Source organism: Monodelphis domestica, chromosome 3 (genome assembly GCF_027887165.1).
Source record: "Monodelphis domestica isolate mMonDom1 chromosome 3, mMonDom1.pri, whole genome shotgun sequence".
NCBI lineage: Eukaryota > Metazoa > Chordata > Mammalia > Didelphimorphia > Didelphidae > Monodelphis > Monodelphis domestica.
In genome coordinates, this window is record NC_077229.1 from 98,381,844 (window position 1) to 98,399,608 (window position 17,765).

A 17,765-nucleotide genomic window follows, 5' to 3' on the forward strand; every position below is an offset into this window, starting at 1 on the left:
GGGGATAAGTTGTTTCTAGTTTTAAAGTGAAAAGCCAAAGGCAGCTATGTAATTCTACACCCTTAAAGGGCTGCTAAAACAAGTGTTCCATACTGTTAATCCTATGTGGTCAGGGACTGTCCTGCTCATTGGGGCTTTTTCTTGCTTAAGATCACAAGGCTTATAGCTATAAGGAAACTTTTAATCATCTACTCTAAAACTCTCATTTTATGAATGACAGAACTAGTAAGAGGAGTTTAGGCAAGTTACTTGACCTCTGAATGCAAGGGGCAGATCTAAGATCCAAACTTCAGATCTTTTTCTCTTTAACACATACTGTTTTCACTATATCTCTCAGATTAAATAGGTTTATAAAGGCAGCTAGGTGATCTATTGAATAGAAGTCTAGACATGGAGTCAGGAAGACATGTTCAAATCTGGTCTCTGATATGTTTTGATCTGGAGTAAACTGCTTGCTTGTCCTGTTTGCCTCAGTTTCTTCAACTGTAAAATGAGGGAAGGTAGATAGTATCAGGTCTAGATATGGAACCCCTGGGTTCAAATCTGCCCTCAGATATTTCCTATCTGTTTGATCCTGGGCAAGTTACTTAACTCCAATTGCCTAGCCCCATGTTAGGGAACCTATGGCATAAGTGCTGGAAGGGGCTGTTCCTTTCCCTCTCACCACTGAGCCTGAGGACATTTTTCACAACACCTGCCCTTCCCAACATTTCCTTCCTTCCCTGTCTGGGGTAAGGGAGAGGCTCACATGTACTGTGAAGGTACAGTTTGGGCACTTAGTCTCTAAAAGGTTCACCATCACTGGTAGCCCTTGCTGCTCTTCAGTCTTTGAATTGATAGTAAAATAAGTGAGGGTTTTAAAAAACAAACTAAAGTCATGCTACTAAGCACCTACTTCCCATGGTTATGATGATCAAATATTTGCACATCACTTATTCCAGTGCCTGGCACATAGTAGGCACTTAATAAATGCTCCTTTCTTTCCTTTAAGGTCATAGCTTCTGAATCAGTTATATTCCTATTTCATCTTTCAAATTTTAGTAAATATACTACTTTTCTTCCCATTATCTGACCCCTAGTTATTTATGTCTTTCCTACTGCAGAAATGGTCCCCTAAAATAACCCTATTTTATCTAGAGGAAATCGGGAGTATGGCTGTGGGATTGCTCTGCAGGGGAAATTGGTAGCCAAGTTTCACCAGTGTAGGAAGCATATAAGTAGTACAGTACATAGAACCGCAGCTGGACCTTGGAGTCTTTCTGATATGTCTTCCTCAATTCAAATCTGGTCTGTTCATCTGTAAAATAAGCTGGAGAAGAAAATGGCAAACCAGTCATACTTGCCTATAAATCCCCAAATGAGGTCATGAAAAGTCGGACACTACTGAAAATCGAGAGAGTGAAGGGCTCCTCCTTTTGTCTTTCGGGTTTACCATAAAGCTCCACAATACTTTGGACCAAATCTGTTCCTTTTTGTAAGGGAGCAAAAAGTAGGATGGGGAAAGGAAGGGGAGCAGGGAAGGCTGGGGACAGAGACTGGGAGTTTAGGGGAAGCGGGGACGGAAGCATGGGGGGCTGGAGCAGAAAGGGAGATGCTGGGGGTTGAGAGGGGAAATATGTGGGGCTCGGGAGAAAGCAAACGTGGAGGGTTGGGGCACAGAATAGGGTAGGGAAGGCTGAGGCAGAGATGGGAATGAGGGGAAGGGGGCTGGAGAGTGCTGGGGCCAGAGGAGGAATTTTGGGGAAGGGTTTGGGGAGAAGGGAGCAGGGGGTTGGGATGGGGCAAAAAGGGGATGAGAGAAGAGAGAAGTGATACTTGCTCTCCGACAGCTCAGAGCCGAATTCTCGCTTGCACCAGGCAGCCTCCTCCAGCAGGGGACGCCGTGACAACGGAAGAGCCGAGCGATGCCTCAGCCAAGACGGCGGAAGTGGATTTCAGAATCCATTTCCGTTTCCTGTCTTTGGCCCGGGCTCAGGCTGCGTGGAAGATCCCGGACGATGCCGACCGGAGACTTTGAGTGAGAAAGCTGGGCTGGGTTCGTGGGGCTGGGGTCCTGGGTGCCTAGGTTAGGGGCGACAGGGCGGAGGGGACCCCTAGACGGGGGCTGGGAACAGGAGCGGGGAGCTGGCGGTGCCCTAGCCTCCTGGGCCGGAGCCAAGGCCTGGACAGAAACCGGGAGCAGGCAGAGCAGGGTAGAGGATCCCGGGGCTTCAGTTTCTGGTCGTCCCTGAAAGACTCTTTTCTCCCGCAGCTCGAAGCCCAGTTGGGCGGACCAGGTGGAGGAAGAAGGAGATGATGGTGAGTCTGGTTCGGCGCTCGCAAACCCCCAAAACTAACCCCCTCCTATTCCCCCCCCCCCCCATGCCCCTTCTGGTCTGGCCTTTCTCTTCCTCCTCTCCAGCCTCCTTTCCGAGTCTAGCCTGACCTCTGTCCCTTCCCCGCAGACAAGTGTGTCACCAGTGAGCTCCTCAAGGGGATTCCATTGGCCACAGGAGAGCCCAACAATGAGCCAGAGCTACTGCCCGGTGGTGAGTGTCCCAGCTGTATTTGTGTCCCAGGAGGGGGAGCGTGTTTTGTTGTTCTGGGTCTCCATCCGTCCTTTTCCTTGGCTGTTTCTCCCTTAGCTCCTCTCCCTGCCCCCAAGGAAGTCATCAACGGGAACATCAAAACCATCACCGAATATAAGGTAGAAGACGACGGCAAGAAATTCAAGGTGGGCTCTGCTGTTTTCCTTATTCCTTCCCAACTTTTCCTTATGTGAGTTAGACAGACTTTTTGTCTTAGTGAATGAGAAAGCTTTTACCGAATGGACCAAGCACTGAAGATAAAAGTTCAACAGGGATATATAGGTCTTATTCTTAAGGTGCTCCTCGTCTCATGGGGGAGACCACACATATAGGACAGTGGTAACATATGTGCCTTTATATAGATGTATTTTGTTCTAAGAAGTTACAAGGTTAGTGTTTGAAGCAGTGGGGAAGTTAATTGACACTGTTTTTAGTAACCATGAGAGTGTTGATTTGATTATCCTACTTAAAGGAAGGTCTCATCCTACTGGAATGCTACCCAGTAGGATGCAGACCCTCTCAATTCCTAGTTGGATACACTGATTAACCCAGTGAATGGACTCTTCCCCAATCCCTCTCTTTTCTTGTTCATTTTTACAGATTGTCCGTACCTTTAGAATTGAAACTCGGAAGGCATCTAAGGCTGTTGCAAGGAGAAAGGTAAAAATCATTGGACAATGTATCTTCTTTTTGTATCTTTTTCTTCAAGGTTCTTCTTGATGTTCTGTAAGCATTAGCTCATCATGGAGCAGAATACAATGGAAAGAATGCTAGACTTGGAGTTAGGAGAAACCTAGATTCTAATTCTGATCCTGACACTTAGGGCAGCTTTGTATTTCTGGGCAAGTCACTTTTGAACTTCAGTTACTCCATCTTTAAAAAGGGGAATAGTGATGCTTCTGACTTGTAGAATTGTGAGGAAAGTACTTTGCAAATTCTAGAAATCTACACAAATAGGGGGAGTTGGAATTACTGATTGTATACATACTCTTAAGCCAGGAATGTTTGGGAAATCTTGCAACTTTCCTGCTATTTCCAGGCCTTGTATATTCTAAGGAAAGGAAGTTTCCTTGGATCTAGGAAAAGTTTGAGGACCAGGAACTAAAATAGGTAAGAGAATAAATAGGATTACACATGAGAACAGATTCTGAATATGAATATTTTCTGGTCTGGAAAGTAAGAACTTTGAATAAGCTAGATCCAAGACTAAAATATTTAGGCATGTGGTGGGAACATAAAAGCAGGCAAGCTTAGACAGGATAGCCTGGGATGGAGAATAATTTTGTAAACTCATTACCCAAAAGTGAGCACTGAATTCAGTTCAATTCAGCATATTTTTGCTAATTCTTTCCCAGCAAACAAGATAATTTACCTCCTTATTTATTCCTTTAATGTTTTAAGATTTATAAAGCACTTTTTTTTACCTCACTTTCATTCTACTTGAAAAGACTGTTTAGTTGAGGATTAGGCTTGATCTTCTGCTGTGAGAGAAGAGACAAGGGCAGTATATGGAAATGGCTGAAAGGAAGATTTAGGTTCCTAATGAACTGTTCATATGGTCTGCCTCAGGAGGTCAGAAGTTTCTCATGATTGGAAATTTTCTATTAGGTTTTCTGTGATAACTTAGGGATTTAGAAAAAGATTTTGTTACATTCCAGAAGTATATTCTTCTTGATAGTTTTCTACTTCTAAAATCCCCCAGTTGAAACTTTACAAAAACCCCAGTGTTATATCCCACCAACCACCCCTGTGAACTGTGACTCAGGCCTACCTGGCCCGGTTCTAATCTTATGACTTTTTCTGTCCCCAGAACTGGAAGAAATTTGGCAACTCAGAGTTTGATCCCCCTGGCCCAAATGTGGCCACCACTACTGTCAGCGATGATGTTTCTATGACATTTATTACCAGCAAAGAGGTAATTCATGGGTACAGGAGCTGGGGAAGAAGTTTTGGTACAGGAGCAAAGCATTTCCATCTCATTCTTATCTCCTCCACGCCCAGGACTTGAATTGCCAGGAGGAGGAGGACCCAATGAATAAACTGAAGGGGCAGAAGATTGTGTCATGTCGAATCTGCAAGGGTGACCACTGGACAACTCGCTGTCCTTACAAAGACACACTGGGACCTATGCAGAAGGAACTGGCTGAACAGCTGGGGTTGTCTACTGGGGAGAAGGAGAAGATCCCTGGAGGTTTGAAGGGGTTACTGGGGCTGGTGGGCATGTGGGTGTGTCTTTGTGGGACTTGCCGTTGTCTCAACTTCTGTGACTCTGTAAAATGTCTCTATTTTAATGCCATAGCAATTTGGCCTGGGGGTGGTACTGGTGCTGGTGGTGGTCTATGTTTGGAGGAGAAGGGAGTTTTAACATAACGGGGAAGTCTACTTGGTAAGATCCTGGCTTAGACATTTTGGCTTTGGCCCTGGAAGCAACTGAGAGGGGGAATTGGGGCAGGCCTTGGGTCATTCTCAGCCTTTGTGTCTACCCCTGACAGAGTTGGAGCCTGTGCAGGCAGCCCAGAGCAAGACAGGGAAATATGTGCCCCCAAGTCTTCGAGATGGAGCGAGTCGAAGAGGAGAGTCTATGCAGCCCAACCGGAGAGGTATGGAAAGGATCCTGGAGGCAAGGATGGACTGGAAGATACCAAATGGTTAAGACTTACTGCTCATTAGCCTTTTCTTAGAGGGTTGCCTATGTGCTGACAGCTTAGTAGGGGAATAAAATGCCAATGTAGTGATATTTTACAATTGAATTAGTTACAAAATAAATGTGAGATCTGAGAGAAGCTTATCTAACTTGGGTTACTGGAAAGCTGCTTTAATGAGTTAGCATTTGAATTGTGTCTCAAAGATAAGCAGAAATCCATCTGATGAATTGGTGGGAGGAGAGCAATGCTGGCAAAAAGAACAGTGGCTTGAAAATTAAAGTGTACAGTGCCTCTTCAGAATCCATGTAGGCCAATTCAGTTAGAGTAACATGAGAGAAGATCAACAATGTGGGGTGTCACCAGTTTCTAGGGTGCCTTCAATGACAGAAAATTTGACTTTGACTCAATATTGAGTCACTGAAGAAAATTTCTGTACAGTGGAATGTGTAATTTTGCTTAAGAAAAAATTGAAGGAGAGAAGAGAAGGGAAAGTGGAGGCAGGAAGTGTTAAGCATATTTCTAGGCAAATGAAAAGGAGCCAGTAAGCAAAGAAGGGATCAGAAATGCAAGAGAAGAAGATTCCTGCTAAAGCAAAGTCTTGGGGGAAAGTGAGAAAGAAATAGGGTCAAAGGGATAGGCACAAGTCTTAACTTTAGATCACATTGGATGTCTACAGTATTTTTTAAAGTAGAAGACTATGTTGTCTGCTCTCAGTCAGCAGGTGAGTGTTTGAGGATTAGAAGAGAAGGGGAAATGGGATCTGACCAGGCAGTTAATAAGGAATAGAGTTAAAGGATTGTTGGTCTGTACCAATAACCAAACAGATTATGCATCATAAAATTCATGGCGAATTAAATCAGCTTTAGACAAAGCTATAGTTCCTGTCTTGGTTCTACTTTGTGGCTTCCCCCAGGGCTGGGGTGGGCCATGATGCTTTGAGAATGGCAGATACCTTATAATTATCCAGCATTACTGCCTGCTTTGGACTGGACCTTTCCCATGTTTGCCTATCTTTTTCAGCGGATGATAATGCTACCATCCGAGTCACTAACCTCTCAGAAGATACTCGAGAGACTGACTTGCAGGAGCTGTTTCGGCCATTTGGATCCATCTCCAGAATCTACCTGGCCAAAGACAAGACCACTGGCCAGTCCAAGGTAGGGCTGCTTTGACTAGGTATTTCCTGGGTGAAGCTTCCTAGGGAAGCTAACTTAGACCATGGAAATTGTGTTTTCTATGGTTTCTGAATGGAGGGAAGGCTGATACATCTTTAATGCCTTCCCTAGGGCTTTGCCTTCATTAGCTTCCACCGGCGGGAGGATGCTGCTCGTGCCATTGCTGGTGTGTCTGGATTTGGCTATGACCATCTCATTCTCAATGTGGAATGGGCCAAGTAAGTTTTTTCCATTATCCATCTCTGGCCAGTATCCCTGACCTGAACCTAACTTTGGGGCTGGACCCTCCATTGTAGATATTTTCATGAATTATTTCTGGGTTATGTTAGAGAAGGGAGATAAGAAATCCTAACTGTCTCTTTGCTAATTTCTGCAGACCTTCAACCAACTGAAGTCACCATGTTGTCTACCTACCACACAGTTGCCTGGATTGGAAAAGGACCTGAATCTGAGGGAGGGGGCTTTAACGGAAGCCCCCTACTGGCCAAGGGCAATAAATATTCACACCTGCCCCCAAGCCTCTCTTTTTTATTCTTCTGAGTCTCAGGAACAAATCTAGAACCAGCAAGAAGCCATGTGGTGCCTGTGGTAATACCCCATCCCTAGACCCAGCCTCTTCCTTCCGCCCTGATGTGATTCAAGAGCTGTCACCTGGTGGCCCCATCCTGCCCTAGTTGAGGCTCTCAAGTCAGGCTTTTCCACAGCTCCCACCCAGTCTCAGGCTTTAAGGCAGAGGTGACTTATTAAGTGCCTGCTATTTTATTTACATCACTGTCACTTCTTCTTGAAGTGGTCATTTTATTTCATTCTCCCCATAATAGAATCTTCCACAGAGAAGTGAAAACAAAAACACCACATTGGTCCATAACCAAAAAGTAATGTTTTGGTCCATGCCTGTTGTCCTCTCTGCCAAGAATTAGGGAAGCATAGTTAATCCAATTCACTGAGAATGGATGGGTCGTAGTATTGACCAGGCAGGAAGTTTTTCTTAAAAATTACTGAAATAATTTTGTAAATGATTCTGCTTCTTCACTTGCTTAAGTCATATTTGGCTCTGCCTTGTAACTGAGTGAGTCGTTTCCTCTCTTTCGGCCTCAGGGTTGGCCTCTGTGAAATAAGGTTGGATTGGAGGGTTAGTTCTTTGAAGTCCTTGTGAGGGCTATATATGGTTCTTGGGATTCTTCATATCTGTCACAGTACAGCTTGTTACAAGACTCCATTATGTCTATGTCCTGCAGTTTCTTTAGCCATTCCCCAGTTGATAGGTGTCCACTTTCCTTCCAGTTCTTTGTGAGTACAATATTTTGCAAAAAATTGAGCTTTCCCCTCGTCTTTGACCAGTCTTTGAGAATACTGTTAGCTCAGGATTCAAAGATAAGAGGTGAGTGATAGCTGTCATCCTCCCTGAACTTAGGAGATTTGGGGATGTAATATAAGCAAAAGAAAAAGAAAATTTTCAGCTGGAAGCGGAAGACGGGGAGTGGGTGTTGGCAATAAGTCATTGAGAAGGCCAAATACCCAGTGGATATGGCACCTGAGCTGAGCCCATGAGGGAAACTAAGGATTTGGATTTGCAAATCTGAGTTCTAGGCCCAACAAATGCAGGGAAATAGAAGTTTAAGGAATGGTTAGCACTCCAGTGTGGGTGAAGCTAGATGCTTAGGAAGTAAGGTGAAATAGGTGTCAAAGTTGGGGGGCTTTCCTAAAGAGTTGGTGTCTCATTTTAGAGGCACGGGCCAATGAAGTTTTTGATCATGGGAATCATCTCTGATAGCATGAGGTTGGCAAACTGCAAGGATTGGAAAGGAGAGCCAGGCCTGGGAGACCCATTTAGCAAAGAGTAATGGAGTGAGATAGTCAAAGGTCACTTAAGCTTTCTAACTTTGGTGCCTCAATTCTTCCATTTGTCTGGCACAGCGGTCTGCTCATTACCCCATCACATCTTCATATATTGCCTTATCACAAGCTCAATGCTGGTCTTGGACAACTATATATCCAATGACAGTATGCTGTGTCAAAGCTTGTCAGTGGTCAAGATTTAGCAGAGCTTATTTGCCTCAGGGATATTTCTCCACCCTTGGGTCCCCCACATAGTCTTGAACATCGAAGGCTTGAGGCCACAGCTGTATAGAGCAATGGGTGGAGGCAGATGGCCAGAGGCACAAGCACCCTGCTTGCCTGGTAGCCCAGGTACAAACTAATGTCCAGAGCAGCTTTAGCCTGGAACTCATTTGAGAAACTGCTGCAGTGTTCCAGCCAGTGGCGACGGGCCTGGATGTTGAGGACAAGCAAGATGTGATATGGGATGTAGGACACAGCATAGAGGACTACCCCACCCACTACTAGCATTCCCACCTTAAGTTTCTCTGGCCTTGTTATATTGGGGTTGGTAAGGATGGCCTGGCAAATGGCACTATAGGCCAGGAGAGTGAGCAGGAAGGGTAGGCCACAGCCTAGCACTGCCAGCACCAGGCTGTAGACCCAGTAGGCAGGCAGATGATCATTTTCAGCAGTTCCCAGGCATTTAGTACAGGACTCGGTCTGATTCACATGGCAATGTGCCCCTGTGCCATTTTCAGGCAAGACAAGGTGTGAGAACTTGAGGGTAGGTGCTGCCAGGGCAGCCACAAGGCCCCAACCAACCAAGCTGATTGCCCAGGCATGCTTGGGTCGCACATGGCCATGGGCAAAGAAAGGGTGCACAATGCCTATATATCGGTTGAGGCTTATGCAAGTGATGAAGAAAATGCCACTGTAGAGGTTACAGTTAAAGAGGAAGCGCTCTAGCAGACAGGCAGCCTCCCCAAAACTCCAGTGTTTTGGGGGATAGAAATAGAAAACCAGGGGGGGCAGGGTGAGAGCATAGAGAAAGTCACTGACGGCCAGCTGAGCTGAGAAGATGATGGCTGGATGCCATGGGCGCTGCTCTTGTGAACTGAACCGATACAGGACCAGGCCATTACCCGCCACGGCCACGAGGAACTCGACCATTAGCACAGGCCACAGGTAGTGCTGGTAGTGGTTCAGGGTGCTGGTAACCCTCACCAAGATCCCTGGCAAGCAGGTGCTGTTAGGTGTTTGGGTCATGGTGCCTGTGGAAATGGAAAGCAGGCCTGAATGGGCAGCTCCTTTCCCCCAAATATAGGAATCAACAGTCCCCATCTCTTCCTATATGACCTTGAGTCAACATGAAGTAGTGAAGAAGTTTGGACACAGTAATCGGATAAAACTGAATTCTAACTCAAATTTTCAACTGTGAGGCCCTGAGCAAGTCTTGTAGTTCCCTGGGTCTTAATTTGCTCATCTGTAATACAAGTGGGGTGTTGCTGGACTGGATAATCTCTTAAGGTCTCTTTCAAATCCAAGTTTATGAACTGATTTAGTTCAGTCCCTTCATTTCAGAGAGGAAACAAGCCCAGAAACTGCCCTTTCCAGCCATTACTCAACACATCCTTTGGGGAGGATTTCTGCCCTCCCTCCTCCCAATTCTCCTTCCCCATTGATTTGTTGGTGAAACCTGGAAACATGGGGCAACTCTACATCCCCACCTCAAACCACTCCTTCCCATCTCAGTTCCCAGTCCCCATTCACCTGCCTTGACCTTGCTCCTGGTGCTGGTGGCCCGCGTTCCTCTGCTGCCTCAATCTCAACTACCAGGCTCTGCCGTCACCTCTTAGTCAGAATGGTGCACCACCTCTTAGCAGTTAGCCCCTCCCAATACATATTTCCTTCCTCATTCTCACGCCCCCACCCCAACAGGGCTCCTCAGACAGGAAAACCAGACTTTCTAGCTCCTTCCACCCACCAGAAATAACTCTCCAAGTGACAGTGGACTCCAATTACTTCTTTATTGGGGATGTTATATAAACCATTACTTTCTACCATCTCTGTATGGAGACTCCATGCAAGCCATGCCCAGCTTCTGGGCCCTAACATTGGCAGGGGAAGTGGGAATTGTTCTGAATTCCCAACTGCCCCCCTGCCAACCAGTTCAAAGAATTCATAAGACAAAGTATACTCCTGTTCAATTGCCCAGCTTCCTTTGTGCCACAAGGGCCAAGCTAACAAACACTTGCTCCCACCTGCTTCATAGGTAGCTCTGGTGGGGTACATGCAAGGGCCTCTTAACTGAAACCGCTTCCTCCCTCAAGGCCACCTCTTGCACTGCTCCCCCCTCCCCCCAATAGATCATCAAGAACACAACTTGTGTCAATTGAGGAAATTCTCAGGAACTAATTCCCCATAACCAAGAGACAGTGGGAAACCAGGCCTCTTCCTTCAATCCCCCTTCCCTGGGCTGAGAGGATGCTTTAGACTGTTCAGAGGAATGAGGACAGAATGGGGAAAAGGGAGAAGGGGCTGGAGGATAGGGCTGTGCCTTTGTCCTTAGAACCCACAGGGCCCAATGTATTTATTCCCTTCCCAGAAGAGAGAAAAACAGGTCATCAGTTCATTCTTCAGCCAAATCTCAGGCTCTGGCTGCTGCTGAGGACTTGTGCCGGGGCCTCTTAGAGGCCAAAGCTCTTCCTAGGGCTTGACTATGAGGGAAATGTCGAGTTGTGGCTCCTCTAGGTTGCTTGCCTTTGGCTACTCGGAACTTCCCCTTTGGATGCTGCCCTCTGCCCCTTCTTATTTTCTGGTCTGGCTGTCCAGGGGACTTGTTGGGTCGTCTCCGTTTTGCCTGTGGGAACATATCTGGAGCCGAGGGTAAGGGAGAGAAACATCAGCAGAGTGGCAGTGAGGCCTACATGCTGAATGAACCCACCAAGGACCACCCCTCTCCAACTCACCCTCATCTGGCTCTTCACCAACTGCTTGGCGAAAATACTCTGCCTCATCTTCCTCATCCTCAGACCCGAGGGCTGCTCCAGCTGGCTGGCCTGGGTCCTCTGCATCACTGTCCCCATCTCCCTTGTCCATAGCTTGGGGCTTTACCAGCTGCATTCCCTCCAGACTCCGTTTCCTGGAAGGGGAGAATCACACTCTGGGACTTAGGTCTTCAGCCCCAAGAAAACCCTCCCTTGGGTCTCCTGGTGCCCAGGCTCCCTCCATTCCCCACTGACCGGTGGGCCTCCCGCTGCTCCTTTTTCCGTTTGATGTCCTGCTCTTGCTTGCCTCGGCGCTCAGCCTTCAGCAGGAGTTTCTGCTCTCTGGTGGCCAGAGTGGCCCTCAGCTCCTCCTCAGATTTGTGCACTGGAGGAGGGAAGGAAGAAGAGGAGACAGCATTCTTTAAGCACTGCTGTTCATCTCCCCACCTGCACCCTCTTCCTCCCAGCAAGTGGCTCACCAAGGCTGTGGTAGAGGACATTTCCGTCCCCTACGCCCTCCTGGATCTTGATGAGCCGCAGGGTCATTCTGGGGCCAATCTGGGGGTTGGAAGAGACTGTGGGTGTCTGAAACCTGCCCTCTGCCGCTCCACCCCCCCATGCCTTGAGCAGGCCAGAGGCATCAGAACGTTTACTTTGAGTGATCATGGAGTATCACATCAGCATTCTCATCACATACCACAACCTTTTGGCTTGGCCAGACCAATCCCCGCCCCAGCCCTCACCTCAGTAAGCCGCACCGCGCTCTGCTCCGCCTTCATGTTCCCTCGACCAGCATAGGCCTGGGGCAGCTCGGTCACATTGTGCTCCCCGTCTGGCTCTGCCTCACTTTCGGACAGCCCTGCACCCCTGGGCAGACATGGGAGTGGGTTGGAGGTGGTAGTGAGGGCCCAAGAAAGGTGGGCACCAACCCCTTCCCACCCCCGGATCCCAGCTCACGTGGCCAGCAGCTCACTGACGTCCTCCAAGCGGCTCATGTTTGGGAACTTCTCCTGTAGAAGCTTCTTCATCCCCCGACTGGCCCCCACAGGAACAACCTTCAAACTGCTGCAAGGTGGGAGGCTGGGGTGAGGGGTCAGAGACCCTTGAGGTCTCCTTCCTCCCCTCCCCCGGGGGCCTCAGAGCGTTTACTTAAGACACAATCACAAGGTCTCAGCAGAGATCAGATCATCATGGTCACCAGGGTTTATGTAGCACAAGCCCACACACACACATACTCACTAGTGTCTGAACTGGAGCTCTTGGGAGTCAGGGTCGTAGCTGAGGAGGAGGCAGCGCTTCACACAGTTCAGGTTCACCTGGCAGGGAGAAAGGAGCACCTGAGAGGTCCTGCCAGCAGGACCTGGCACAAGCCATGTGGCTGGCATGCATGGGGCACCTTCACATTAAATGTATGAGCTGAGGGTGCTACAATGTGCTAGTATGTCACACACATCCCGTATACTATATACACTCACAATACATATTTGATCACAAGAACACTATAAAGTTGGCACTGTTGTCACCCTCATTTTATAAAGGAAACTAGCTGAGAGGGGCTGTGGGTCAGCTAGTGACTGCTGAAGGATCTGAACTTGGATCTTCCTGCCTCTAAAGGTAGCATCTTGGCTCAGGGACTCCCATTAAGTCTCACCTTGTGTACATTGATGGATGGAAACATGTTCTGGAATACCGATGCGGTGAGCTTCACGTGAAGTCCATGGGGGCCAAAGCCATTGAGCACCAGGAGGGGGGGGTGTGAGAACTGCTGTTCATGCATCCGGTGGCGACGCAGGGAGGAGACGACGTCCCGTACCAGGGAGTACTAGAGGTGGAGGAAGCAAGGCTGACTTCAGGCGGCTGATCCCTCCGCCTTCCCACCTCACCACTATGCCACTTGATCCCTCTCACCTTGGTGACCCCAAAGGTAAGAGTAGGGCCCCCCGGAAGTCGTATCAGCCTCTGCAAGAGAAAAGGGAACATGGTCACACAGGTCTGAAGGCAAAGGCATTGGGGCCCTCACAGGGGAACAATGTATATTCCTGACTATGGGGGAAACTCAGGCTCTTTTCTGGGAGGTGGGGGAGGGTGATGCTCAGAAGAGGTCCAGGCTATATGGGACGGAAGAATCACTCACAAATGTCACATTCTTCTCTGTTTTGCTAAAGATGAGGAAATGGGAGACGCCAAGAGGGCCAGCCACAGCTACACAATCCTTAAGGGAATTCCGCCGTCGTACCTAGTAGTGTAAAAGGTATAGAGTAAGGCTGATGTCAGGGTTTGAAAGGATGTGTATGCAGTTCCTTCTCTAGGACATATTATGAAAGAATGGGGAAAAAAAAGGCTTGGGAAAAGAGATTTTGAGTATTATTGTGGGAAAATTAGCTGGAGGTTCAGGCATAATTTCTGGTCCATGACTTACAATATAATAAGAACAAGCAAATACATTTGCCTAGAAACTTATTATTCTGATTGGGGAATATGTATGTGAGGTAATTGAAAATGCAAAAGCTTAAAAAAGCACTCCTATCCATCTGTAATGCTAATAGGTATCAGAGGATAACATATAAAGCTGTGGCCTCAGGACCCCTCAGAGGCAGAGTCCAATACCATCACTTTACAAATAAGGCAACTAAGGCTGAAAGAGGTGGTATTTGAACCCATGTCCCCTTAATGTAGTTATATTTGGCTTCAAAAGCATTCCCTTGGGCAGCTAGGTGGCTCAGTGGATTGAGTCAGGCCCAGAGACAGGAGCTACTGAGTTCAAATCTGACCTCAGGCACTTCCTAACTATGTGACCCTGGCAAGTCACTTAACCCCCATTGCCCAGCCCATACCACTTTTCTGCCTTAGAACCAATACGCAGTATTGATTTCAAGATGGAAGGTTATGGGGGGGAAAAAAGTATTCCCTGACATTCATAGGAATTTGACTTAAGATTAGAATGAGATTATGAAAAGATTATTAAAAAAAAATAGTTACAATGGCTGGATTTGTAGTATCCTATTAGAAATGTGTGGAAAAACAGAAATGCAAGGATTCAGCACCTTTTGGGAAGTCTATTAATGAACCCCTGAAAACTTAAGCTGAATGATCTAGAAATATGGCTCATTACCAGGCCCTTCTAGCTTGGCTGAGATCTGTCAGGGTCTTCACTGCCCGCCCCCCCCCCCATCTATTATCTCTACACCAAAAAACATCAGAAGCGGCAACACAGAAAACAGAAGGGAATACACAAACCACAGGGGGAAGCATGCAGTAAATAAATGAAGCTCAATAGCTTAAGAAAAGGATTATTACTCATTATAAATTCCTAATTTGCCTTACTTCCAATTTTTATCTTCAATGTATGGAGAAATCCAGGAGGTGAACTGCTTTTCTAGGTCTAATTCTGATCAACAAAGTGCTAGGTAAGGTAACGAAGGCCATAGGAACTGAGTATTCTACTATATTTTATAATAAATAAGATCATGGAAGAAGCTAGGTGGTTCAGTGGATAGAGCCAGGACTGAAAACTGGCGGTCCTGGGTTCAAATTTGGCCTCAGATACATCCTACCTGTGTGACCCTGGGCAAGTCATTTGATTCCAATTACCTTGTCCCTACCACTCTTCTGCCTTGGGACAATACTTAGTATTGACTCTAAAACAGAAAAAGCAAATATGAAAGAAATCTCTCAGGTCTGCCTGGAAATTTCTGGTCCTACACAATGAAACGATACACCAAGACAAAAATAGGGAAATCGGCCACAGGCACCGCAATTTACGCTGGAATACAGGATCTGAGCTGGAATAGGCTTCAAAGGCTCCCTACTCCAAACATCTTGTATTAGGGAGAATTGATCTTGAGGAACATCCAATTTAGCTCCCTAGTCTTACAGAGGAAAACAAGACAGCTGAGTTAAGTGACTTGTCCATAGTCACCCAGGAATGGGGGGGGGGCGGGATGACGCCTAGGGCTCCAAAGCACTCTCTTAGATCCTCAAAATTAGTCTGGGGAAAGAAGGAGAGGATTTTTCTGCTGGACTCCAGAGGGCAGGGCTGGGGGTACTAGGCGAAATTGTAAAGAGGTGTCGAAAGATTTGATGATGTCCAATCACACTATTCCCGACGCCATCCCTAACCCACCCTGGGGGTTCACAGGGGCGCACACCGACCTGTAGGGAGCTGGCCGTGTAGGGCTCCATGACCCGCCGCACGTCCAGGCTGAGCTGGCGGACTCCGGGGCCGGCGGGACCACGTGCGAACACGAAAGAATGTGGAGCGGACGCGTACGCCTCCTGCGCGCGGAGCTGGGCCGCCGCGCGTGCACGCTTCTGGTGTTGGCTCTGCAGATGGGATGGGGTAAGGGTGGGAGGAAGAGTGAGAAGTGGGGCTCCCCAGCGATCACCACACCGGTACCCCGAACAACCCCGCGCCCCCGGGGCCCCGCCCAGAACCCCTCACCCGGCGTCCAAAACGCGCCGCTGCCACTAGCCCGGGATCGCACCTTCCCGTGCCGCCCCATGACGCTGGCAAGAGCACAGGGTCTACTCCAGCTCTCGGAACTGCCACAGGCGGATTCACCACGCGGATTCTACACGCGGCCTTCTCGGAAACGTCGGAAGGAACTTCCGGGGCGGAGAGGAGAGAAGTGAGGAACCAATTATTTTCTTTTAGGGATGGTCACGTGGTCAATCTTCCTACGAATCGCCATTAACGATAAGAATGACCTGGCCCTTCTCCTCGTTCTCCTTCCACCTCCTAACAGCGCCCCCAGGCGGCCCGGCAGGTCCTACGCATGCGACCTTTCCATTTTCCCCGTACCTATCCATCAATCTTTGTACTTTAATAAAACTGGGGGGGGGGGGGGGTGTTGGGGGGGAGGCAACTGGGTAGCTCAATGGATTGAGAGCCAGGCCTAGAGACAGTACTGATTCCAAGACGGAAGGTAAGGGTTTAAAAATAAATAAATAAATGAATGGATGAATGAATGAATATAAAACTGTATATGAAACCTTGTTCTAGATGCTGGGGATAAAAAGAAACAATCCCTGCCCTCCAGAGGTGTGCAGTCTGTCTAGGAAGATAATGTATGCACAATTATGTATAAGTAAGGATTATAGCATTTTCCATAGCACTTGAAGGTTTGCAAAGGGTTTAACCTATGCTACCTCATTTGATCTACACGACAACCTTGTGAAATCATTTCCCACCCCTCTGCACTCCTACAGACTTTATCATTTTGGACTCTTCTGGAATTTCAACATCCTGCAAGATCACACACCCTGAAACTCACACCTCCTCTGCACCTATTGCTTCTGGAGTTCCTCCTTAGAAACAGTGGAGGATAGACTCTGGAGCTCCTCCCAGATTCTTCCAGGGCAGCCATCCCACCATTTTCCACCTGGCTATACACATCTGATTTCATCATGCTTCTTTCTTTTTTTAAACCCTTACCTTCTGTCATAGGATTGATCAGTTCCAAAGCAAAAGAATGGTAAGAGCTAGGTGATTGGAGTTTAGTGATTTACCCAGGTCACATAGTCAGGAAGTGTCCCAGGGCAAATTTGAACCCAGAATCTCCTGTCTCCAAGCCTCTATCCACTGAACCTGCTCCAAATGTCTGTTTAATTGTCATAGGAGAACAGGCTATTTATCCAGGGGGGTTGGGGGTGGGGGTGGGGAAAGAGAATCCGAATTGCAGCATGTCCGAAAACAATTGTCAAAAATTGTTTGTACATGTAATTGAAAACATTTTTAGTTAAAAAACATCATAGAATCCTATTGTGGGAACATTAATACTTTATTGTGCAACTGAGAATATTAAATAAATATTTCTCCAGTTTAAAATCCTTTCCAGGCATACTTTAATGGAGGAAATTAATAATACTATTAAGTTTTTTTAGGAAACAATACTTAACACTAAACTCTTTTCTCCCATCTCTCCTAAACCTAACAGGACTGTTCTTTGTTAGGAAACTATAAAAAGCTAAGGATAACCTGGAAACTTTGGAAAGTAGATTACAGGTGGCAACCAGGTTTAGAATGGAAAATGTATTAATTTAGTCAAGGTCGTGGCTTACCACCACCCATGACTAGATTTAATGGTTTCAGAAAATGATTTTTTAGGACATTTCAAGTAACTATTGTTTCGTTTAATGAAGGAAACTGTTAACTGAATTGCCATCTAAACTTTGAACCCTTGCTCAATCTCTACTATGAAATTGTCTTTATTCAAGAATCCTATAATCCCATAGATTGCAAATTCAAAATTACTTCTATTGGAGAGATTTGTGGGGTGTTACAAGGAAACTCTCCTAGTTTGACCATTTTTCTCCCTAAGCAGAAAAAATATTTAGATTTGAATAATCTTAACTAATAAAATTCTTTCTACAAGGCTATCCTCAAAGTGTAGAACATTTTTTCTCTGATGATATGTTAGATCCAGAAGGAACTTTAGAGATCATTTAGGGTCATTTTATAGATAAAACAGGTTCAGAGAGGGAAGAAACTTGCCCAAGGTCACACAGCTAGAACTCAGGCAAGAATTCAGATCTTAGGGGGGCAGCTGGGTGGCTCAGTGGATTGAGAGC

General features: G+C 46.9%; 2 protein-coding genes across 4 annotated transcripts; one reads left to right on the forward strand and one right to left on the reverse strand.

The window, feature by feature from the left end:
• Positions 1-1,879: 1,879 nt before the first annotated feature.
• EIF3G (eukaryotic translation initiation factor 3 subunit G) lies at positions 1,880-6,898 on the forward strand. The gene is made up of 11 exons (XM_001363582.5): positions 1,880-2,017; positions 2,252-2,298; positions 2,445-2,528; positions 2,625-2,713; positions 3,168-3,227; positions 4,378-4,482; positions 4,569-4,758; positions 5,060-5,167; positions 6,233-6,369; positions 6,499-6,605; positions 6,764-6,898. Exons 1-11 carry the CDS (start codon positions 1,905-1,907, stop codon positions 6,777-6,779), a joined length of 1,056 nt encoding a protein of 351 aa, XP_001363619.4. The 5' UTR covers positions 1,880-1,904; the 3' UTR covers positions 6,780-6,898.
• Positions 6,899-7,167: 269 nt separating this feature from the next.
• PPAN (peter pan homolog (Drosophila)) lies at positions 7,168-15,825 on the reverse strand. 3 transcript variants are annotated; one of them, XM_016431269.2, is made up of 13 exons: positions 15,680-15,825; positions 15,348-15,518; positions 13,330-13,431; positions 13,104-13,154; positions 12,847-13,017; positions 12,435-12,511; positions 12,153-12,260; positions 11,939-12,062; positions 11,675-11,753; positions 11,451-11,580; positions 11,178-11,350; positions 10,986-11,082; positions 7,168-9,454 (listed from the first exon to the last, which is right to left on the reverse strand). In XM_016431269.2, exons 1-13 carry the CDS (start codon positions 15,695-15,697, stop codon positions 8,419-8,421), a joined length of 2,337 nt encoding a protein of 778 aa, XP_016286755.1. In that variant the 5' UTR covers positions 15,698-15,825; the 3' UTR covers positions 7,168-8,418. The 3 variants fall into 3 exon arrangements, with proteins under 3 accessions (XP_016286755.1, XP_056676199.1, NP_001191381.1); XM_056820221.1 differs by lacking the exon at positions 7,168-9,454 and having other exon boundaries at positions 10,222-11,082; positions 12,153-12,257; positions 15,680-15,824; NM_001204452.1 differs by lacking the exon at positions 7,168-9,454 and having other exon boundaries at positions 10,856-11,082; positions 15,680-15,697.
• Positions 15,826-17,765: the final 1,940 nt, after the last annotated feature.

What these genes read in the sequence shown, in the direction of transcription:
- EIF3G (XM_001363582.5), top strand. Translation starts at nt 1,905, where the DNA reads ATGCCTCAGCCAAGACGGCGGAAGTGGATTTCAGAATCCATTTCCGTT. An exon ending in GGAGGAAGAAGGAGATGATG is followed by an intron (nt 2,299 to 2,444) that starts GTGAGTCTGGTT and finishes CCTTCCCCGCAG; the next exon opens with ACAAGTGTGTCACCAGTGAG. An exon ending in GAAGGAGAAGATCCCTGGAG is followed by an intron (nt 4,759 to 5,059) that starts GTTTGAAGGGGT and finishes TACCCCTGACAG; the next exon opens with AGTTGGAGCCTGTGCAGGCA.
- PPAN (XM_016431269.2), bottom strand. An exon ending in GCGCGGTGCGGCTTACTGAG is followed by an intron (nt 11,754 to 11,938) that starts GTGAGGGCTGGG and finishes TCCAACCCCCAG; the next exon opens with ATTGGCCCCAGAATGACCCT. An exon ending in TGTCCTCTACCACAGCCTTG is followed by an intron (nt 11,581 to 11,674) that starts GTGAGCCACTTG and finishes TCCCTCCTCCAG; the next exon opens with TGCACAAATCTGAGGAGGAG.